The sequence below is a fragment of the Falco naumanni genome, chromosome 13 (assembly GCF_017639655.2).
Source record: "Falco naumanni isolate bFalNau1 chromosome 13, bFalNau1.pat, whole genome shotgun sequence".
Lineage (NCBI taxonomy): Eukaryota > Metazoa > Chordata > Aves > Falconiformes > Falconidae > Falco > Falco naumanni.
In genome coordinates, this window is record NC_054066.1 from 18,235,777 (window position 1) to 18,258,600 (window position 22,824).

A 22,824-nucleotide genomic window follows, 5' to 3' on the forward strand; every position below is an offset into this window, starting at 1 on the left:
CCATTTCCACTGTTTGTCCTTTTCTTCCACTCTCCCAAGATGCACTAGCCTGGATGGCTTGTCTGTGCTTCTCAGATAAGCGTTGTCTGAGGATCCTTTGTCAATTAACTGATACAGCCGACCTCTTATTCTGGTTATCCAGATTTGTTCCTGTGACTGTCATAACAATGGGGCTGTGAATCCCAGCTGTGTCACACGAGATGGTATTAATTGATAGGAAGACAAGGTATTTAGGACATTAGGTCAGGCCAGCAGCCTGCACACCCCATGACTGCCAAAACTCCTCTGTGCTGTAACTCCTCATTAGTTTAGCGCGGTTTGGCACTCACAGACACTCTTGAGTGGTCGATGCTCATTGCCTCCTTCAGCAAATAACTGCAGTGCTTTCTCATTCTTTGCCTTTGTTTCAGGATATGAGGCTGTGGATGTTTGGAGCCAAATTTATTAGGGCTCCAACCTTGGAAAGGAGCAGTAAAAAAGGCTGCTGTAGATCTGAAAAGGAGTGCTAAAGCCTTTCATGTCCCCAAAAGTTAGAGGACCAAGTTGGTTCCTGAGAGAGTGGGTGCCACACCGGTCTGTCTCAGATGCTCATCAGAAGATGGGATGAGTTGCTCTGTGGCGATGCATGTTCTCTCTGTGCTGACCGAGGAGCAAGCACAGCTGGACAGTTTCAATGGCACAAATGGCTTTTAGAGTGCCGAGGCTGGGTGAGGTGAATCATGAATCCTGCCCTCACCGACTGTTAGAGCAGAATGCACCGCTGTGTTCTGCCCATGCACTGCTTGGAAAGCGGGGGAGTAAAAAATGATGATGCGTCTTCTAGAATTGCACTTTCGGCTACGACACCGGAGGCAGCCCACTCCTGTTTCTCTGTTACGCTTGTTTGAAAGCGGCTTGCTCTCGTTTTCCTCTGATGGGAAATAGAAGGTGACTTCCCCCAGCTGCTTTGCTGCTACCTGCGGCTGTCACGCATTAAGGGAACTGCAGAGATGTCACGGCACTATCAGGTTGGTGCGCAAGCCTGGGAGTGCAAGTTGTGGGGAACAGTGAAACCCCACACGCAAATACATTTGCCAGGAGAAAGTATATGCCCTCAGACGTGTTTTGATGCTTTTATGAAGTTGTGGTGATTAAACGATTAGTTTCACCTTGCACTCGCTCCACATTGGAGGGTTTTAACAGCTGCTTCGCAAAGGTGTTGTACAAAGCAGGTGTGAGGCCGTGGCTGCTCAGCTCCGGCTGCCCTGGCCGAGGCCTGGGGTGGGTAAGGGGAGCCGTGTCCTCCCCGGAGGGCGACCAAGCAGCTCCGCCGCGGGCAGGGCGAGCCCGGCCCAGGGGAGCCGGGGCTGCTCGCCTCCCCCCTTCCATAAACCCCGGCATTCACGGCTGACGCCCGAAGGCCGCGGGGCAGGCTGTGGGCCGCACCAGCAACCCTCCCGGGCCCGTTCCCCCGCTGCCGGCCCTCGGGCCGAGCGCGGAGACCCGCGGCACGCGCGCCCGTGTGAGGCCGGCCCCGCCGCGGGGGGCGCCGTGGCGAGCCGGAACGGAGGTTGCGGGTGCGGTTTCCCGGGGCGCGGCTTCGCGGCGCTCGGCCGGTCCCTTCCTGCCGGCCCGGGCCGACGCGCAGCGGCTCCGCCCGCCGCCCCGTTGGCGTTGGCGGGAGCAGGGAGGGGCCGGGGGCGGCTCCGGCGGCGGGGCCGGGCCGGGCTGCGGAGGTGCGCGCTGCCGGCGGCTCGCTGGTAGGGGGGCGTCGGTGGGGAGCGTGGGGGCACCGGGGCCTGTCGCTGGGGCGTGTGGCGGGCCTGGGGGGAATGTCGCTGGGGGACGCTGGAGGCTGTCGCCGGGGAAGCAGGGGTCGGGGCGCTCGCTGTGGGACCCGAGGGGTGCCCGCCGCAGGGGCTGGGGGCGGGCGGGCGGGCCGCGGTTGGAGGCGGACGGGGGCACCGCACACTGTCCCTGCGGGGTCTGTCGGGGTCCCGCCCCGCCACCTCCCCCGCAGGCACAGGCGTGGGCAGCCCCGCCTGGGTGCGGGGCAGGGGGGCACGGCGGTGCTGGCTGGGGGACACACCGGGCACTTGGCTTTGGGCGAGGGGGCAATGTCTGCTGGAGGGGGGCGAGGGCGTGGGGTGCTGCGTCCCCTTGGGGGGGGCCCGGGGAGAGGCAGGGGCTCGGGACTGGCGGTGGGGGGCAGAAGCGGCTGAGGGGAGGCAGCAGCAGATGCTGGGGGGAACTTTCGGAGTGCACCCCCAGGGCTGGGAGCGTGGCAGCTTGAGGGGGAACATCCCCTGGCGTAGGGGACGCAGCCAAGGCCAGGGGAGAGAGGAGAAGAGCAACGAGGTGCCCTGACTGCAGGGAAGGCAGGTGTGGCCCAGCCGCTGTGCAGGCACACGTCCTCTCCAACCTGCTTTTTGTGTCCACCAAAGTCCTGGCTGCCCTGATTAATGGTTTTGTAATTGGATTTAAAGTCTGCAGGAATCCTGAGAGCTGCCATGCTCCTTGGTAGCCCTTGCTGGCTGTGGAGGGAGGTGCAGGATGCTGCAGGTGGCCTTCCCTACTCTGTCCCCACCCTGTGCTGTTGCAGCACCGGGTCCCCAGCATGCAGCTGGCAAAGACTGGTGTGATCAGAAGCAGGTGCTGCTGGGTTTCCACCTGCAGGACTCCTGGGCCTGAGGACGGCCGCTGTATTTGCTGTTGAAATTCAGATGAGAAATACCCATGCTTAATTTCCTGAAGGAATTGATTGTATGTACAGAATTATTCAAATTTGTGACTTATAAGTTTCATGGTCCAAGATCTGGATTGTAATTGTCTTGAATTTACTGTGGAATGAGCCACAAACAATAACTGTTGGAGCAAGGATTTGGTATGGGTGTGTAAAGCTACTAAAGGAGGTTGCCTCCTGAAGTCTCAAAAGGCTCTGTTGTTATATGCTAAAAACACAACACGATGCAGCTTAACACAGAAGTCAGGATGAAGTGACCACCCATCCTTGTACTTTATTGTCCCTGGGCAGGCTCCAGATCTTCTCTGACACTCTGCATAAAGCCTACGCTTGCTGCTACACTAACCACAGCAGAGACTTCTTTGCATGCCAGGATGCTCACTCGGTGCCTCGGGATTATGGTATACCCAGAAGGACTGTGAATTCATGGAGAAGGTCTTGCCAGCAATTTCTCTGGGTTTGTGTGTTTCATAGTAGCACTCAGCCTGTGTGTCTCAGTAGGGGATGCAAGGCTTGGGAGTTTGTTTCAGCCAGTATAGCAAAGGTCTGGGTCTGGATGCTGTTGGACCAGTCTGTGGCACTGGCTGAACTGTCCCTTGTATACATTAATGTGGCTATTAATATGCCGCAGGATAGTTGCTTTTGCTCAGCCAGAGTAGCTGAAGCAGCCTATGTTTTAGGGGTAAGCAGGACTCTGCCTGCCAGATCCTGTAGTAAACTTTATAAGGGGCTCGTGGGCTTAGACCATCTAGATAGAGCAGGTGCTGATTGTGGGGAGAGCAGCGGTGCTGGTGAGAGTCGCAGTCTTCTCTAGAGGTGAGCAAGCTGGGTCGCAGCCATTAGCACTCCATTTTTAAGCAGATGCCCTCTGTCTGGAGATGGGGCCAGAGCTGGGCCTGGCAAGCCTGGGCTGGGAATGTTGCCTTGGATATTGGGCAAGATTTTTAAGCCCAGATTGAAGGGAGATCCTGATCTTTCCCAGTAATTAGGTACAGGTTAACCTTCATCTTGTCAACATGCTTTCATCAGTTTATCGAGGAGTCTGTGATGAGTCTCCTGTCATTAACCTCTTTGAGTCTTTCTGTCTGCAACAGATCTCTACAGGGATGCACACCAGTAAGGTTAATGGTAAACTGGGAGTTGGAGATCGTGGAGAACAGGAGAAGGATTGCCTTCTCCCCGTGACTGAAGAGTGGGGTGTCATTTGGGTACTTCACAGCCTGGCAGGGGAATTATCTGAAGTGACAGGAGTTCTTCCTTTTTCTTGAGCCTCTCACGTGTTGTCGATGTGTCAAGGCAATTCTCTGCAGACAGCTGGCAGAGTGCAAAGTTTAGTAGTATTTGCCTGCAGATGAGTCAGCAAAAGAGAAATAGCTTGCTCTTGTGAAGTGGAATGATCTTGTAGGCAAAGCAGCATGTGACAGTCACATCTTACTGTGCCAATGCCTTCCAAGTTCAGAGATTGATAGAGGAGCCTGGGAGCGGGCAGTGGTGCCCGGGGAGCCTGGGAGCTGTGGGTGTTGGAGGGTTCAGCCTGCCAGTCTTGTGCCGATTCGGATCCTCGGTGGGAAATGCAGCAGTTTGGGCTGGAGCATTTACTGAGTTGTTGCAGTCAGCTCTTGTTTTGCACAGGCTTTGAGTTTAAGTAGCAGTATTTATTTTGCATGTAAGTCTGCAAGTGAGAAGCAGTGGAAGTGGCAGAAGAAATCGTTCTACTGCAAGTAGATTTGCAAGTAATGATCTTCAAGAAGTTCCTCGGGACATCAAAATACAAAGAATACAGATGGGCCAGGTCCTCATGCCATCAGAATGCTTAGGGTAGAGAAATATCTGATCAGCTTCTCCAGTGTAGTGTGAGGCGGGTGGTTCTCTGACACCACCAAGGCTAAACGAAACATCAGTGCTGCCCATGGAGATGCAGACAGTGAGATAAGGCTTTGGCTAACCGAGATTTGCCACGCCTGTTCTGACCTTTTCAGTGTGCCAGAGGTGTTAACTTTGGTGCTATGGTTAAATTCCAGCTCAGATGGTGGTGCAGTGTATTCACGCTAAGGGAGAATTTTTAAATTCCTTCCTTGCCTGTATAAACTACCTATATTTTTTTTCCTTTGTAGTAATCAGTGCTTGTCCTTCTTCCCTCCCAGAAGTGGTTGCATTTCAGTGGGATTCAGTGATTCCTGGACAACTCTTCCAGTTGTCTGTGAACTGGAGAAAGTGAGAGAGCAACTCTTCTCCCATCTGGCAGTCTGCTCCTCACAGAGCTCATGCAGCACTCACTCTCTCAGTGAGCTACCTGGTGGGTAGTGCAAGGTGCTTCTTTGATAACAGGGTATGCATCAAAGAAATAAGTTTCAGAAGCAGAGCCCTGAGTGTTTTGTGAAGTTGCGCAGAGACTGTGATTTGCCCATGGCTTTCCCAAATGGGGCACTTCTAACTTTGCTCCTTGCGAGCAGTTTCTCATGTTCAGCACAGACTCAGTAACACAGGAGGGTGATGCCTTAAACAAAATAGAATGATGTTAATATTTTAGATTAGGGCTCTTCTGTTTACACCTGATTTTTTTTTATCTTGGAGTTTTTTAGAATGAGCTTTTAGAGTTATCTTCTCTTTCCCTTTCCCCATCTGCTGCAACTGTTAATTAATTTTAGAACAGTGTGTTATGCATTTGGGGAAGCAAAGCTGTGTGCTCATGTGTTAAGCTCAGCTGCAGATGCTGGATCCCATTGTTAGTAAGTAATTGTTTGGGGTGCTATTTTAGTCACTTGGGTCAAAATTAAACATTCTAAGATTAGTAGTTTTAGCACAGTAAGGTATGGTTTGTTTTTAAAAACAATGTGTTCCCAGTTTTTAATGAATACAAGTTTGGTGCTGGGAGGACTTCCCAGAAATGCATTAGCCAAAGGACAGATGTTTTAAAGTTCTGAAGAGTGGTAAAATTACTGTTTAATTTCTGCATTAATTTGAGTAATTAGCAGAGCTGTGTCACTCGTGAGGTACACAGCCCAGCTCTCTGGACACTCAGAGACTCCTTCAGCAACATCTGGCCTGTAAGATCAGAGTAGATGGAGCATATTTATGCCATCCTTGAAGCACATTTCTGCCTTGGTACGTCAGGTGGAGCTGCTGCTGGTGCTGTCTGACCACTGCTGCTTATTTAGTGCAAAGCAAATCCATTTGCTTAAGCTATTGCTTGCCATCATTTGACTACGTATACCCTGAGAAGTGGAAGAGTGAGTTAGGGTGGACGAAGGCGGATGGTTGGGTGTGGGATGGGTTGGAAGAAGCTGTGGAGATTTCTCCTGGGCTTGGACAGTGCTGGTGTACATCAGCATAAAGCATGATGTTGCGCTGTGCTGTATCATGCAGTTCTTTGGCTGGCCATAAGCATCTGCAAGATGCTGTTGATAATTCAGCAGAGAATGTACTTGTGTGCAGAGAAGTCTGGTTGCTCTGATGGGCCAAGCTAACATGGAAGGAGCTTCACCTGTTTGTGCGTGGAGGCTGTTGTGTCCGTACTTCAACACCAAAGCCTCTGCCAATACTTTTAAATGTTTTGCTGGGAAGTGGTTCGGATTGACTGTGTTCAGCAAATTAACAGACCTTTTCAGTCTCTCCAAAGGAAAGAAAAGTAAGTGGTCAAAGACCAACAGGTGGCTTGAAGCAAAGTGAAGTTACTTTGACCAAATAACAAGAAAATCTGTTGTTGTTTCCCCCCACTGCCTCTATGAATGCCGGGGTTATTTGAACCAGAGACAGAGGTCTGTTGCTTTCTGTGAACTGGATGGTTTCTGCTAGGACCATGGGGGTGACGTAAATAACTGATAGGGAGTGTGCTTACAAGATGGCACTTTGCAAAACCTAAGAATTATTTCACAGAGGCACTCTGCTCTGGAGGCTGCTGCATTTATAGCACAGATCTTGCCTGGAAGTTAAATGTTTGTGTTTGAAGACTTGGAGCTCAGGGTTGCAAACTCTATTTGCCCAAGATTGCTCTTGCACACTCATGTCTGTTGTTAGGAAATAGTAAATTGATTACTGGAATGTAGGAAACTTGGCAATCTTGACTTGCAGGCCTTACGGAGTGAGTGCTGGATGGCTCATGCGTTGCTGAAATGTCCTTGTGGCTGCTCTTCCCTGTCACTTTTGTCTTCTCAATATTTTGTTGGCTCCCCACTCACCTAAGATTCTCTTCTCCTGTTCTTGGTGCATTGTGTTAGGTCTAGCAGAGCGGGCTGGGATATGTGCATGTAGCCCAAAACCAGTTCAACGCTGTTTGAACCTAACGCTGTTCGTAAGGTACCGGCTTGTTGATGCTAGGTGGGGAGAGTGGTATGTTTGCATGTTATTAAACTGTATTTGACTCCTTACTTTGGAACATTCCTTAACCTGGAGGAATTTGTGCTTGAGTAAGTCTGATCACTAAATCTGCTTCTTAACAGCTCTCTTTCACAAAGCCCACCCTTCTTGATTGCTGAACAGCAGAGCTTTGCCCAGTGGCCCTCACTGAGGATGGTCCCAGCTTGTTCCAAGCAGGAACACTCAGCAGAGACCCTCTGACAAGGAGAGGGATGGTGTTCAGAGGGACGTCTGCCCTTTCTCATACCTCATACTTGCCCCACCTAATGTGTTCCAGCACACCCACTACCTGTGGGTGGGGAGACATTGTAAATTCCACATAGCTCTTATTATTAGGGGGTTGAGGCACACATGTAAGCATGTTCCTGGGTGGAGGGGTCATGCTGCTCTCGGAAATGGCAGGTCAGAAGTACCATTTGCTGCACCGGAGAGCTGCACACTTCAAGTGAGCAACAGAGATAATGCTGCTCTTAAATTATAAACTTCGCAAATCTAGCACGTTTCTAACTCCTGCAGCAGCTGAAAAGGGGATGTTTGCTGCCATGCCTTTCTGTAAACCCCTAGCTTTGCTTCAGTTGTGTGAAGTGCTGGGCTTCCTAATGCTCCAGGGCCTGTTTGGGAAGGTACAATGACTACAGCTCAAAAGCACAGGCCACTTATTTCCAGATAGCCAGCACAATTTCTGCCCAAACTGGTGGTCGGTCTGTCTGTTCATTGCAGAAGCAGTTCAGCTGAGCCACCGCTAATTACAGCCTGGTACATAAAGTGCCAGAAGTAAGTGTGCCCTAATGTGGTGTCAGCAACTGCTTCAACGTCGCCTGAGTCACCACTGCAGTGGAGACAGGGGAATGAGAGGGGAGCATGGTGGCAGCCATCCCAAGGTGAGCTGTCCCCACTGGGGAGCTGCAGCTTGGGTGTACCCAAACAACAAAGCAAAGAGCAAGCCAGCTAGTTATTTTAAGTTATGACCATGGGTTGCATGCCTTCCCTTACCCTGGTCCTTCTGCTTAAACCTGCTGCTTCCTCACATCAGGATTCTACAGGGATGCAGCACACCCTCCAGCTGTCTTGAGGGGTAAGGAGGGGCACAGAAGGATAGAAGAGTGTTTACATTCATCAAAATGAGAGCTGGGGGAGGGATGAACATGGACTGGGCATGCCTTAATCCTTAAGTTGCTTTTCAGATGCTAAAATGGCATAATTAGCCTTGTAGTAATGATTTATAATTTGCATTGCAACTGTTGTGCGAGTTTCTCCAGACGGCTGACTGCTGCACGCTTCTCTCTGCAGAACAGCTCTGAGTTGCATTAAATAGTTCAGTATTCCCACCAGGCACTGTTTGTCAAGCCTTGGCAGCTGATGCCAAATACAACTGGCTAAGCCCCTTGTTAGGTGGCTGTGTCTTTGTGCTGACCTTCTGTACACTGTGCCTGCTGTTGACTGATTCTGCTTTGGAGGAGCTGAGAAATATCACTTCTTTTTCACCCCCACCCCCTTAATTTTGTTCCAGTTCTTACTGGACGTGCTTGGTAAGATGGAGCCGCCAACCTCCTCCAGATTGAATTCCCGAAAAAGAAGAAAAGATGGATCTGGCCCCAATGGGGCGACAGAGCTGGATGGAATCCCTCCAAAAATGTCCCGGCGTTCACTCGTAAGTAAGCAGAGATAGGAGCTTTAGGTGAGATCAGGACATTGAACCATAACAGCAGAAAGATAAATGTGATGGGTTTTCTGTGGACACAGAAAACAAGGGCGGGGGGGAAGAAGTGAATGACAGTAGCTATCCTTCTTGCAAAGCCAGCTTGAAATCTTCCTTTGTTCATACTAATACTTACAGCGTGGGCTTAAATTAGGTCTGAGGCAAGCGTCACTAAGCTACTTTTGTGGTGTCTTGCTTGTTTGTAGTCACTTAAGCTGAACCTGAACAGGCATGCATATAGATATCCGTGGAGGAGTAAGCATTCATCTCTCACAGGTGGGTTTTCTTAAGTGACCCAGCAGGATAGAGAGATACTCCAAACAAGCATCTAACAACTCGCACACCTTGCGGAAGGCAATCCTGCTCAAGTCAGGGGAACTGCAGGAGGGTCTGAAGCCTGTAAGCACCTGCAGAAGCAATCTATCGAATCCACACTCTGAAACACCGGGAAAATGACTGTTTGATTCTCTTGGTCTGGCAGGAGACTGCATTTATGTTGCTGGTACTTTGGGAGTGTTCAGAAAAAAACCCAAACAACCAAAACGATTTCTCCTAAATCAACCTTGGGATGGCTTTAACAAGCTAAAGCCAGTGGAGTCTCTTCTAAAGGGGGTCTGTGCCAGTTAATGGTAGTGGGAAGGGCTGACTTTAACTTGTCCTTGCCACAGTATTGCGATGATGGGCTTTTTACAGCTCTTCTCTGCCCTGTTCCTGGGGCTGTCCTGCGTATCACGTGCACTAGTTGCTCTCTCCTTATCTCTGTCAAAAGCCAACTACCAGCCACGTCATACCGAGGTCATAGTCCTTGGCAAAATACGGTGATGTGTTGTAGCTTTCCTCTTTGATAACTATGTTTTGCTCTTCAGGAGTACTTCAGTCCTGTCCCAGAGCATTTGACAGGTGGTAGTGAAGTAAGATCAGCACCAGCAGTGACAATTGGGGAGGCAAGTGCTGGGAATGGAGGCCTGAGCTGTTGGCATGACTTATCCCACAGAATCTTTATATCCTTGACTATTGTCAAAACCCACTCTGTCCCTTTTTAAGACCCCACCATGTATTTCAGTAAGGAAAGAGAAGTATGCAGGTTATTCTGTGGGAATCACTTGCTGTTCAAGTTGGTGTCTGTCCTGTATTAGAAATAAAACATCTATGAACAGCACAAGGCAAGTAATATCTAGCCACTTTCTAAACTTCCTGGCTTTTTTTCCCCACAGGGCTAATGCAGACCTCCTGATGAAAGATTTCTATTTTTCTTCCTTTTGTGAAAGATGTGGTTATTATAGCAAGAGTAATAATGTTGCCAGTGACGTTACCTTGAAGGCTTTACCACTCCCAGCTAAACAGCTGGCTGGCAGAGTGTTCCCCTGAAGCAGTGGGGCTCAGCAGCAGGTTGTGGTAAGGAGTCTGCTAATGCATGAGCCTGCTGTATTGTTTACATCAGGTTGGGTCCTGACCCTTGTAGCCACTGCAGAGGAAGAGCAAGACTCTGGCAGGAGCTTTTGAGAATGTTTTTCTGTGATAATTTTGGTAGAGTATTTTTATGCTTTTATTCCTAGCTTCATATCAGGTATGTGCCAACTGAACTGAAAAGAAACAGCTTTTATTCACAAGTGCCAGATATAATGGCAGTGATGAAAGGAGAGACCTGCAGGCTTTACTAACAGTTAAGGATCCTGGTAGAGGAGGTGGTGTGTGAAACACGGGTACTAGAGCCTCAGAAAGTTAATTTTCAGCGATACCAGTTTGCTTGAATGGTCAGTGATTGCTTTCCTATGCACTTCGCCTTGAGCACTCTAATAAGGATTGACATTAGCAATAATAGCAGTGGTCTTTCTGGTTGCGGTGGTGCTGGGGACCATGGCAAGGTGCCGCAATGGAGCAGGAAGCCAGAGAGGAAATTACTGATTAGCTTTTTGCAGCTTGAAGGTATTATTGTAATGATATGCAAGCTTGTTTATTAGTCTTCTGTCTCAGGAAAGAGACATCCATTGCTGCCCCACACCTGGCTAGAAGGAAATTGAGCTGTTTGTTCTGTTATGGGAAAGGCAAATGTTTTGTTTCCATTCAGAGGAGACCAGAAACAATACCTGGACTTCAGCTGCTGATTAAACATACTGCTGTGGTCAAGCTAGCAGATAGAGGGCTTTTCCTGCAGCAGTTGGAGATATTCTGCCACAGATTGAGGTCAGTCTCTCACTACGTATAGCTCAGAAATGGGTGATGATGCACACGTTCCCTAGGAATTAGTGCTGCTGTTGATATTGCTCTTCTGCTCATTCCTATACTCAAATCAAGGAGCTGCTACAATTTGTACATCACGGCACAAGCACTGAGGCACAGCACAGTGATGGTCTTGCCTGGGTGGGCATAGCTGGAGCTGCAACAGTGAAGTTTCATGAAGCTTGGCTTGTGCTGCTGTGAACTGCTGTTTGCCAGAAGTCTGGTTTTATTAGCTGCAGATCTGAGCCACCAGTTTTTTTGTTTGGGTCCAGTATGACTACCATCCTCTTAACTCTACTTTTCTCTCTCTCTTCCTCTCTAAATTCAGGCTAATCACCCTGCAGGGCTGTTTTGAGGTTTAAGACTAATTAGTCTTTTAGTACATGTGTTTGAATTGTGCAGAGACACAATGAGTCACTCAATGACTAGGACACTGCAGTGGCAGTGCTGCCGCTATGTACTGCACTCACCTTTGCATTCTCACAGCTAACCTTCTCTGACTGTTTAGGGACTGAGGGAACCGGCTCCTTTTTCAGATGAAGTGGAAATCGATTACAGCAAGCCATACATCAGAGTAACATACGAAGAAGCAATGAGAGGGACCCCTTGTAAGTAAAAAAACAGACTGGAAGGGGATCGTATAAATGTTGGATTTGGAGTTGGGTGGGTGTGATTGTGATAACCCTGAGACCGAACCAACCTTGTGTGTCAAAGCAGGTTTAGTTTAGTGACTTAGTTTAGCCAATGACTTAGTTAATGCTTTGGTGATTAACTAACTGTTCCCATGTGAACTGGGCCTGCCAGTACAACTGAAGTTTGAGCCTCTGTGTGAGCAGCCATACATATCTTCACCAGTAAGACTGTATGAAACAAATAAATGCTTGTATTTTAGCTCTTCCTGTGCCACTGACAACTATAGAGTAGTATCTGAAAATGACTGTACTTTCATAAAGGCAGGCCTGCCAGGACCAGCCCTCTTCTGGCATACACAAAGCTCTTGCAGTCTCAGGTCTGCAAAAGGTAGATTTGCTAAAAAGTGATTGTAAGAGGCTGTCCTCAAACTGACTCCTCTGCTTAGCTTGAACTTAACAACCTGGCCTTTGCATCAACTTATTCTGTTGCTGTCTCCCAGGCTGTGTCTCTAGCTACCTTCAGGTCCCTGCCCAGACCCATGGGTTTCAGCTCTCCTGCTAGGTATTCTCTCTGCCCTTTCTTCCATGCAGGTTTGGTGTGCCTTTGCTCACACCACTCCTCTGAGCCTGTCTGCCTAAATCGGGCCAGAGAGCAGCAGGCCATTCTCAGGTGCATCAGATACCAAGAATGTGTGGCGCTCTGTTACTAGCAGCAAGAGGACTGCGGTCCTGTGTGGTCCCAGAAGTCAGGGAGCCTCCTACCAGTACGTGGCAGTGCTAGACTGTCACTTTACCTCTGTGCTGACCTCAAAGAGCTGAGCTACAATTTTCCTTGGCAGAGGTGGCCTAAGGAAAGTTTTGTTCTTCCTTATTTATCTATGGATTTAGCTGATGATGCCAGCAATTCAGCAGAATTTTATCTGCTTTTCTTTGATTGGTTTGGCTGGGTTTTTTGATAGAGCTGTACAATTCATGGGTCTAGGGCAGCTGGTGTTGGTGATGGGGAGTCAGAACAGTCTGGTCCCTCAGCCAGACTGATAGCTGTGGCAGCGGGCTGCAGAGGAGGATGCTGAAAAGATCTTGAGATGCCATCGTGGCTGACGGGGAAATCAGGCACCTATGAAACATTTGGGCCAATTCCCCTCTGGTAGCTCGCTGCTTTGCGGAAAGTATGCGCTTCATTTGGATTTCCATAGGAAGGAAATGTTCAGGGTTTGCTTTCCCGTTGGTCTCCCTTTACCTTGTTTTGGTGGGTATTTGGTAGGCTTTGAGTCTGTCTTTGAACATGGTTGTATTTCAGCTCTCTGCCTAGCTGCGTTTGTTTCCGTGTGGGAAGGCAGAGAACCAGCCAGTTCTCTTCACAAATCTTGCCTGGCTGCAGCTCTGCATTCTGCCAATTTTCTGCAACGCCCCCATGAGTTTCAGAACATCCCCAAATGCAGGCATGAGCAGCAGCTGCTTCTCCAGGAAGGCATCTTCACAAATGTCTCTCTGTCCTTTTGGCACAGTGGATCGCCCCGTCAGAGTTTATGCTGATGGAATATTTGACTTGTTTCACTCTGGACATGCCCGGGCCTTGATGCAAGCGAAGAACCTCTTCCCAAACACATACCTCATTGTTGGAGGTAAGGAGTGACCTTGTTGACTTTGGCTGTCATAGGAGTACAGTTTGCCTCCGTCCGTGGTTGTGCATACGGATGGCATAGCAGGGTTTTTGTCTTTGTGGCCTCAGTTGTCCCAAATGTTGTTGGAGTTGTCTTGCAATATGTTGAGAGTTGGGTATGTACCAAATGAGTGCTTAAGGAAAAGGTTTTTGATCACGCTGTTCTAATTTGAACTCTCTGTTTTGTGATGCATACCAGTGATTTGCACGTCCAAGTATCAAAATATAGTAGAGACAACTGAGCATCTGCCTCTTGAATGAGACAGTTAAAGAATGAGCAACAGTACCTGTATCACCCTGCAAGTCACTCCTGCCTCAGCTCCCTGCTGTGAATTGCTTATGGCTAATCCCAAACGGGTCCTGCTAAGGAGCATGGAGATCACAGTGGTTCCTTGGGCATGTGCCTGGCCACATGGAAGTCAGCAAGACCCCATTTCTCCAAATAAAGTTCCCCATTTTGTCTGTTAGGTTCCAGAGTCTTTAGGTGATGCCAGGAATATCCTGCTGACTTCCAGAGGGGATCTAGCAGAGGTGTTGCAGCCAGGCCTCCTTCAAGAATGTAACAGGAAAAAAGAAATCCTTTCTTCTGGCTGCTGTAATATGCTGGCCTCTGTCCAGGCAGCGCCTCTGTCCAGGCAGCGCCTCTGTGCCCGTACCTTCACCACCTTAAAGGCATGTCAGGCTGTGCATGTTGTTTGTCAGGAGGTGACTTCTGGTCAGGCTGCATGATGATGTTAACTTTATCAGAGCTGCGAATACCTTTAACTGGTTTTCTCAACTACCATTGGCTTCGTGAAGCAAAATGAAACTCTGACCGTACAACAGAGCAATTGTAACATCTTTATGTGGTTTGTTTCCTTATTACAGTTTTGCTTGCTCCTGAGGGCGTTTTTATGGTGGTACTTCTGCAGGGTTTTTTGTGTGCGCTACAGTAGTGTCTGGAAGGGGAAGGGAGAGAGGAAAGCTGAAATAGTTGCTCCGGCATACAAAATGCACTGAGCTTAGAAATCTCGCAGGCAGAAAGACATCCCAATATACATACATGCTGTACATCAAACAGGAAAATAATTTCAGGTCAAACTGTTAACATGTTAATGTAGCAAAGTGTGTGACCACGCTCTCTGCCTCTGGGAGAGTGGTGAGGAGGTGGAGGGCAATGAACGGCTCCCCTTGCACCAGGAACTGAGACAAGAGGCCGCAGCCCAAGTAAACAATTAGCTCCAAGCTGGGAGCAATTTCACCCGCTTTTTATCATCTATTTGTCTGGAACATAAATATATCCACTACCAGTCTGACTGGTAAGGCCTCGTTTACTTTTGAGTCTGATAAACAAATAAAACTCCCTCCTTCTCAATGTCTTACATTGCAGATTACAGAGAGTTGTTAATTTACTTTCTCATAGAATGTAATAATTAAGCTAATTTTATTTGCTGTGAACTCATACTTTGTTTTAATACAACTTCCCAAGAACCAGATTGTGGTATGGTGTTCTATGAAATCAGAAGCTTGGACAGTTTTTTTTCATGGGCTTCAGTTTCCAAGCTTGAGACACCCGTAAGTTTAAAAGCAGATTTCTGTCTAATAGGCCCCCGGTGCCATTTCATAAAGGAGAGTTGTCTTCTGTACTGACTGGGTTTTTTGGTAAGTATTGTAGGTGTTAGAGACCTTCCAGGCTTGGGGTGCAGGTCCCCAGCTTGGGCAGAAATTCCCCCAACAGCCTGCCTGGAATTGCTCAGGAATTTAGTGCCCTGCACTGCTCCATTTCTGATGCTTTGTGGGTGAAAGAGCTGGGTTTGAAAGTGCCAACACCAGTCTCCATCAGCAGCTGGCACTGCCTGCTTTAGCCTGGGTGTGTGCAAGGTCCTTTTACTGTAAAGCATTGCTCTTACCTCAGGCTCACTCTTCCCTGCCTGTTTCTTCAGTCTGCAGTGATGAGCTAACCCATAACTTCAAGGGCTTCACGGTAATGAATGAAAATGAACGGTATGATGCTGTGCAGCACTGTCGCTATGTGGATGAAGTGGTGAGAAATGCACCGTGGACGCTCACTCCTGAGTTCCTGGCAGAGCACAGGGTAATTTGTGACATCTGATCTGTTATGCATTTTGATTAGCCTCTGTCTGTGCTTGTTGTTTACAGCAAGAATTCATCCATGGGGGTGCCCTCTGCCTGAGCAACCTGTTTCTGTTGAAACTCCTTAAATGTAAAATGAACTGGGTTATGGGAATGAAGTGGGTTTCTTGGGAGACTAGAAGCATTTGCTGAGCTGGCAGGTAGAGTTAAAATAAAGTAGAGATTGTGACATGGTGAAAAAGCCTGAGAGGGCTCTTGTCGATCTATGAGAAGTTGATGCTGGTTACAGATGGTGTGAAATGCAGTAGGGAGTGGATAACATGGGTTGGAAGGAATTTCTGGAGCGTCTGGTCCGACTCCCTGCTTACAGCAGAAGCAGCTTAGATCTAAATCAGCTTCCCTGCGGCAGGAGACCAAGCAAGCTTTCTTGAGAGTTTTATCTTACCAACTTCTATCAGTTGGTAAAATAAAGTGAAAGGAATCTCTGACATCTGTTGAACTGCTTTGGGGGGTGAAAGAGTCTCCAAGGGAGTTTGCTTAGGTCACTCTTGTTGCTATTAACAAGCCATTTCTCTGTGGAGCTTAAAATAGCTGCGTCCTTAGTCCCAGCCTTTCCTCTCAGATGTGTGCTTACAATTGGTATGCAATTGCCAGTGAGAACCTGGGAAGGCTCTGTGTTGCTTTTTAACAGAGGAAAGTGTCTTACTGTTCTCTGTTGCACCCCTGTGTGGAGGTGTTGAGCGAAAAGTTAGCCTCCTTTGACAGAAAGGAGACCTGCATATTCAAGATAAAATGTTCACTCACATGGCTTTCTTAATTTTCAGATCGACTTTGTTGCACATGATGACATCCCCTATTCTTCTGCTGGCAGCGATGATGTTTATAAGCATATAAAAGAAGCAGGTGAGTCTGGGTGAGGTTCTCCAGGGCTTCCTGTCAAAGATCTGCTGTGTCCCTGTATGGCAGGATTATGCTTAGGGAAGCAGCAGTGCCCCTCTGGGAACAAGGTCTGCCCAGGAGGCTCTGAGGGCAGGAAGAAGCCCAGCTTTGGGCCCTATTTCCTAAGGCTAGGACTGTTCCAGGTCGCAGGCCACACTGCTCAACATTAAGCCAACTTCCAGTCTTAATTATTGTGATTGAATTAACAGCCACCTTTTGAAAAAATACTACGGTTTGGCTTACAGATTCTCACAAATGGAGAATCTCATGAACTTAGCAAAGTGGCTGCTCTAGCTGTTTGCTGTAAAATTCAGTGGGGGTGCAGCTGATTTTAATCTATCCAAAACCAGCTGTCAGACCTTCTTATATCTCCACCAGCAGGACCCCTTATCCTCTCCTTGTCACCACACTGTTCTATGTGCCGTGGATTATAGTCAATAGTGTTTAAACCAGCTGAAGTGAAGAGCTTTTCATTATTAAAAGACAGGGTGTTTTGACAAGCTTTAGTCTTAGGTCTTCCTCATAGTCCCAGAAAGGAGGACCCTGGTATTGTACATTCAGCAATAAAGACGTGGCGTGTGAGGACAGTTAGGTAAATGAGCTCTTGACAGGAGAGGTTGTTTCCTAATAGAGGTGGCAGCAGCTTTTTGCAGTGTGTCTTGCTACAGCTGTCCTGGGTCCTGTTCCCCAATTTTAGGCATGTTTGCACCAACTCAGAGGACTGAGGGAATCTCAACATCAGATATCATCACCCGGATCGTGCGGGACTATGATGTTTATGCCAGACGGAACCTGCAGCGGGGCTACACAGCTAAAGAGCTCAATGTCAGCTTCATAAACGTGAGTTGAAGTGTGTCTCACCACAAGCTGTGTGAAGCAGAATCTTACACATAGTGTGGAGATGTAGAATCTTGCCTAGTGGTAGCACAGCCTGCCATATGCCAGTAAAAGACCACTCTGCAGAGCTAAGCAGTTGTACTAAACCAGTGTCCTTGGAGCAGTAATTACAGTTCTTCCGCCTCTAAAACTGAACTGCCTCTGGGACACACCCAGAGGAACTGGATTCTGCTAATACTGATCCATTGTCAGAAATGCCTTGGTGACATTTTACCTGTTGAAAGAGCTGGAGACAGGGTGTGTGGCAAAACGTGTGTTTCCTTGAATTGAATGGGTTGTTCTTGGCAGCAGCTGCTGTCTCACGTCTCTCCTCTTCCCTCAGCCACCTTCTTAAGGTAGAGTCATTTGTTAGGATAAAATATGATCCTGTTCTCACTGTACTATTCCCTTCCTGGAGCTGCAGGAGCAGCAGTGCTTGGGTAGGAGAGTAGGACATGCTCTGATCCTGTGCTGAGCAGCTCTAGCCCACAAGCAGAATACATGACAGAAGGCACTTCTGATGTTGGAAGTAAAGCAGTAAACATTTTCTTTTTAATCACTCGGATACTGTGCCTGGTTTTTAAAATACAATCAAATACAAAAATAGGAGAGGTAATGGCTGCCTGGCCTCTCTTTGGCATGTAACTCTGCCTCTGTTTAAAAACACCCAGCAAAAAGATTTGTGCTGTTGTGATATGCAGAGAGACCTACAGCAGGTCACTCAAATCTAATCTGTATATTTTGTAAATATTTCCCTCTTCCATGCACTCCTATTAGATAACGCTTATCCCTGGGTTTAGTCTTGCTTTGTGTACTGTGCCAGTAAGAGATGCCACAAAGCATCTCACAGCCCCACTATGTTTGCAATTTAGTCTAAGGAAGAAGTGTCACTGAAGTGAAGGAGAAGTGTCACAAGACTAATGGAGATACTGAGCCTTAAGCAGCAGTTCAGTGTAACAACACAGAGCAGAGGTGGTCACCACTCAGATCTGGTGAGCTGTATTCTGATCCACCGCTTACTGTACAGGAGAAGAAATACCACCTCCAGGAGCGTGTGGATAAGGTGAAAAAGAGGGTGAAGGATGTAGAGGAGAAGTCAAAGGAGTTTGTCCAGAAAGTGGAGGAGAAGAGTATTGATCTCATTCAGAAGTGGGAGGAGAAGTCCCGGGAGTTCATCGGCAATTTCCTGGAGATGTTTGGCCCAGAAGGCGCGTTGGTAAGGAGCCTCTGTGGGGAAAGGGGAAAGGGGATTTTGGAGAGTTCGGCAGTCATTGTAGGGCTTCTGGAGCGCACGGTCTGTAGAGCAAAAGTTTACAGCTTGGTGCAGTGCTTAATGGTGCTGCCAGTCTCCAGACAAGTTGTCCCAGGCTTGGGCAGCCTGTTTACAGGGAGCCCTCACCCTTGCCAGCTGGAAAATGCTTATAGTTGTGATGTGAAAAGCTCCCGTGTCCCACAGTCTGGCCTGTAAACTCCAGCTGGTGTCTTGCAGGCCAGTGAGCGGCCAGGAGACTGGCAGTCACTTTGTCACTGGCCTGGAATGAGTCTGAAGCTACTTGTTTTTGCCAGGCTGTCCTGTGCTGCTGGGTAAATATCACAGGCACTTCATGTTAGAAGTGCTTGAAAATGGGTGGTGATTACACTGTGTGCAATCTCCAAAGCCTAGGGCAGATGCTCGGGCTTTTTCTGCTCTTACATGGCATGAAGCATTGAAGGGACCAACAACTCAAAATGCTGCACAAGCTGTAAGTAGTGTCCGTTTCCATCGCTGTTTGAGCCATGCTAACTGTCTTCCTGCTTCCATCGCTAGAAACACATGCTGAAGGAGGGCAAGGGCCGGATGCTGCAGGCCATCAGCCCAAAGCAGAGCCCCAGCAGTAGCCCCACACATGACCGCTCCCCGTCTCCCTCCTTCCGCTGGCCCTTTTCAACCAAGACTCCTCCTTCCTCACCGGCCAACCGCTCCAGGAATGAGTCTGCAGTCACCTATGACATCAGCGAGGATGAAGAGGATTAAGCTGCCAGCCAGGATTTGCTGCGAACCGCTAATCGCCAAATCCTAAGACCGAACCCACTGGGGAACTCTAAATGAGCGAGAGAGCCATAGGAACAGGGCTGACGGTGAGCACAGGGCCTTGGAGGCACCCGTTGCTCTTAGCAAGGGCTGCTGCCTGGAAGCACATTAAAACCTCCTCTCCCTTCTCCTCCCTAAATCCCCTTTTTATGTTTATGTTCTAGTGGTTTCCAGGGGGAAGATGGTTTTTATATTTTAAGAAAATGCTCTTTTAAAGCGCAAAGAATAGCACTCAAGCGTGGCTTTTGTTTTGGTTTCTTTTCCCTTGTTAAACCTCCAGGCAAGAGGGAGAGTGGGAAGACCCATCTGTCTCTTCTTTCCTTCAGCTCCTCTGTCTTATTCCCCCCACCCCCAGGCAGTATCCGTGCCGCTGCCAAACGAAAGACCCCTCGGTTCCTCAACCAGCGTGACCTCGAGAGCACGCAAGAAGCGGTGGTGTAAAGAGGCTTCTAGGAAACAGAGACATCTCTGCTGCGCTGAAGCAGATAGGAATCTATCCAGCACTGCTCACGTGCCTCTTAGCTGAGCTTCCCAGTGTGTCACAGTGAGGACGTGCTTGGTAGGGGGCTGCCAGCTTAGCACGCAGGAGTTACACCTTGGAAGAGCTCACAGTACCATAGAGTCGCACACCGCTTAATCGTGCGGCATTCACAGCTCCAAATTGTATGGGGCCTGCAGGGGAAGGGCCTTTCCAGCTAATCTTAACAGGACTGCTAAACCTTGAGCTAAAATTCAGCCCTCAGCTGCTGTTGGAGAGAAGAGAATGAATCTTTGCTTCAGGTCACTTGCTCTCTGTTTTGCATTTCCTTGCGTGTGTGAGAGCCCAGGTAGGAAACAAATGTGTGTACTCCTTGGAGAATATCCTTGTCCCTCCAGTGTGTAATGAGTTTTACTGTCTGTCCAAATTGCCCCCCAGCGCTGCTCTGTGCATGTTTGTCTGTGTTTCAGTTGCTGTGCTCTAAGGGCTGGAGCAGTCCTTTGCACTGGTGCCATGAAGTCGCTGCTGTAAGGACAAAACGTGATTTCATACAGCCAGTTTGCTGTCTGTGTCGGTGTCTGCAGCTGGACAGATAAAGGGCACGTTTTACCCCAGTGAAGGGTCCTGGTCCCGTGTGACCCGGCTTGCGCAATAAATGCACAAATTAGTGCCCACTTACTCCGCTCCTTGAGGCAGGCCAGAAAGCATCTGAGAGCGCTGCAGCTTTTTAAGATTTTAAACATGTAAACTGCTCGTTTGAAACCGTGGTCCAAGTTGTGCCTGCTTTCGTGTGTGTAACAAACACTGAGCTTTGTGGCCTGTGGGTCCCCGCAGGCAGTCGCCCTCCCCGTGCCGCATGCCGGTGCGCAGAGCAGGCTGGTGCACTCTGTCCCAGCGGCCAGCACTGGAGGGACTGGACTTGCTGCCTCATAGCTGTGAAGCTCCCGCTTGCTTTTCTGTTCAGGTTTGCCTGCGATACGCGTTGTCTCCTGGTGGAGCTACCGAGCTGAGTTGCCTGTATCCTCCTGCGATGCTGGGAGCAGAGGACCGCAGGGAGCCCTGTCAGCAATACTGCAGGAGGTCTTCAGAGCAGGATGCAGGGCTCGGGGAGCAGCAGGTCCAAGGAGGCAAATCGCCAAGTGCTGCCACAGGCTCTGCACAGTGTGATGCTTGCAGGGGACGCAGTGGCCCTGTGGTAGGGGCAGGCTCTGCTTCCTCCCAGCTTATATCTTGCTGGTCCTTTGTCATGCTGCCCAAAAGGCTTGACAGAGACTCCGTGCTTCTGTTGAGGCCAGAGCCTGCCTGTATGGGAAAGGGTATTCGGGGGGTGCCTCATCTGCCACTTGGACCTCTCTCAGCAGGAGCGTGCACGGCTCTGGGAGCATGGCTGGCTACTACAGATTTTAAGCTGTAAGGAGCAAATAATGGTCACTTTGTACAAGCCGGTTGTTAATCCCCTGGTTTATAAGTGGTAGAGCACAGCACTTACTTTATATCACCCACATTCTCTCTTCCCTCATCTTCCCCACCTTCCTTCCTCACCCTTCCCCTCAGTATGGGTGTTGTGTTGCTTTCCTGAGCCAGATCATGAAGGCCAGGCTGCTTTAGAGCCTTACTACTGTTTTAAACACAAGTTATGCAACAGTGTTCAGTAAATTTGGATAACAATGATGTTTTGGATGGTGGTTTGTTCTACAGAGACCTTAATGTATCTCTTGGTCACTCTGCAAAACCTGGGGTGCTTGGTAAGCAGCCAGCCATGGTTTTACATGTAGCTTGGAATAACAGAGCTGTTTCTTGTAACCAGTAATTACTGCTTCCTCCTTGCACTTAAATTAAATCGGACACTCAAATTCCAAACTAGTCTTTTTTTTTTTTTCTTTTTTTTTTTCCTGCCCTTTTGGTTTTTTGTTTCCTTCTGGATGGCTGGACCCGCCTCATCTCCAGCACTGCCCTGTCCTATCAGGAATAGGACAGAGCTTGATCTCTGGACAGAATGTGTGAGCCTGGTTCTCCAGGAACATCTTGTTTCCTGCAGATATACCCAGTGCTACTGCTTCAAGGCTGTCCTGCACACCTCTAACTCATCGCACACTCTTCAAAAGAAGCATCCGGAAGAGACATGCTTGAATTAAGCATGAAGAGGTAGAGTGGAAAAATAAAACTTCACTAGCATGTGTTGAAGAATGTGTGGAGTTTGGTGCTGCTGAATCTAGAGGCATCAGCTCCTGTGAGACAGCCCTGCTTCAGTTCCTAGGATCAGGGGGGTGAGGCTGCTGACACTAGCAGCCAGCCTCTGCGAGAGGATTTGCTGATGACAACAGCAGCAGCAGGGCAAAGCTGAAAGGTGCCAAGGGTGCTGGCAGAAGCAAGACGTGAAGAGTGTGGCACTTTAACAACGTATTGCTTGGAGTTGTAGGAGAAGGTTTTTTAACTGCTTGAGAAAATTATGGCACGCACCTGCATTTACATGATTTTATGCATTTTATAGAGGCCTGGTACTTCATTGTGCAGTCCAGTTCTTATATCCAGAGGCAGGTGCTGGAGCAGAGAATATGCTTGGCATTAGTGGTGACTTTGGTGGGACTGGCCTTGTGTCTTGCCACCTGGCCTCAGGGTGACTTGCTGCCAAGGGCTCCCTGATGTAAACGTGGGTTTCCTACCTGCCGCAGGCAAGGAGCTGGGTCTGGCTGTCTGTCAGGGTGGGGATGAGTCCCATATTTGCTGCTTGCCTGGGTGTTGCTTCTTGGCAAAACCGTGAGATTGCTGGGTCCCAGCACTTCTGCTGGTGCCTAGAAAGCCATGTTGGTAGTGCCCGTGTGCTGTGGTCAGGAGTCTTGTCAAATTTGGCAGTCTCATAACACATCACCAGTGCCTCTTCTGGCTGAGCAGTTTCGCTTTGGACACAGCTACCTGCAAAAAGCTCTGAGTCACTTTTCCTCCCTCATGGCAGAGACAACTTGCTTTCTCCCCAAAATGAGTCAATTAAAACTTGGGAGCTTTGGCTTTCTGATTCTGCTTCCTCGACATGTCGCACCGGACAGAAGTATTACAGTGGGAGGGCACCAGGGTGCAGGTCAGGGGGAGGTTTTGGT

General features: G+C 48.9%; 1 protein-coding gene across 4 annotated transcripts; it reads left to right on the forward strand.

The window, feature by feature from the left end:
* The first annotated feature begins 61 nt into the window (after positions 1 to 61).
* PCYT1A (phosphate cytidylyltransferase 1A, choline) lies at positions 62 to 21,589 on the forward strand. Of its 4 annotated transcripts, XR_005830671.1 has the most exons (10): positions 62 to 1,007; positions 8,589 to 8,729; positions 11,506 to 11,605; positions 13,138 to 13,254; positions 15,215 to 15,366; positions 16,190 to 16,268; positions 17,002 to 17,144; positions 18,208 to 18,396; positions 18,988 to 19,298; positions 19,607 to 21,589. XR_005830671.1 is itself a non-coding variant. In XM_040613160.1 (9 exons), the coding sequence occupies exons 1-9, from the start codon at positions 990 to 992 to the stop codon at positions 19,192 to 19,194; spliced, it is 1,146 nt and encodes a 381-aa protein (XP_040469094.1). In that variant the 5' UTR covers positions 62 to 989; the 3' UTR covers positions 19,195 to 21,589. The 4 variants fall into 4 exon arrangements, 3 of the variants coding, with proteins under 3 accessions (XP_040469094.1, XP_040469097.1, XP_040469096.1); XM_040613160.1 differs by having other exon boundaries at positions 18,988 to 21,589; XM_040613163.1 differs by lacking the exon at positions 62 to 1,007 and adding an exon at positions 1,602 to 1,715 and having other exon boundaries at positions 18,988 to 21,589.
* The last annotated feature ends 1,235 nt before the right edge of the window (positions 21,590 to 22,824 follow it).

What these genes read in the sequence shown, in the direction of transcription:
- PCYT1A (XM_040613160.1), top strand. An exon ending in AAATGTCCCGGCGTTCACTC is followed by an intron (nt 8,730 to 11,505) that starts GTAAGTAAGCAG and finishes CTGACTGTTTAG; the next exon opens with GGACTGAGGGAACCGGCTCC. An exon ending in AGCAATGAGAGGGACCCCTT is followed by an intron (nt 11,606 to 13,137) that starts GTAAGTAAAAAA and finishes CTTTTGGCACAG; the next exon opens with TGGATCGCCCCGTCAGAGTT.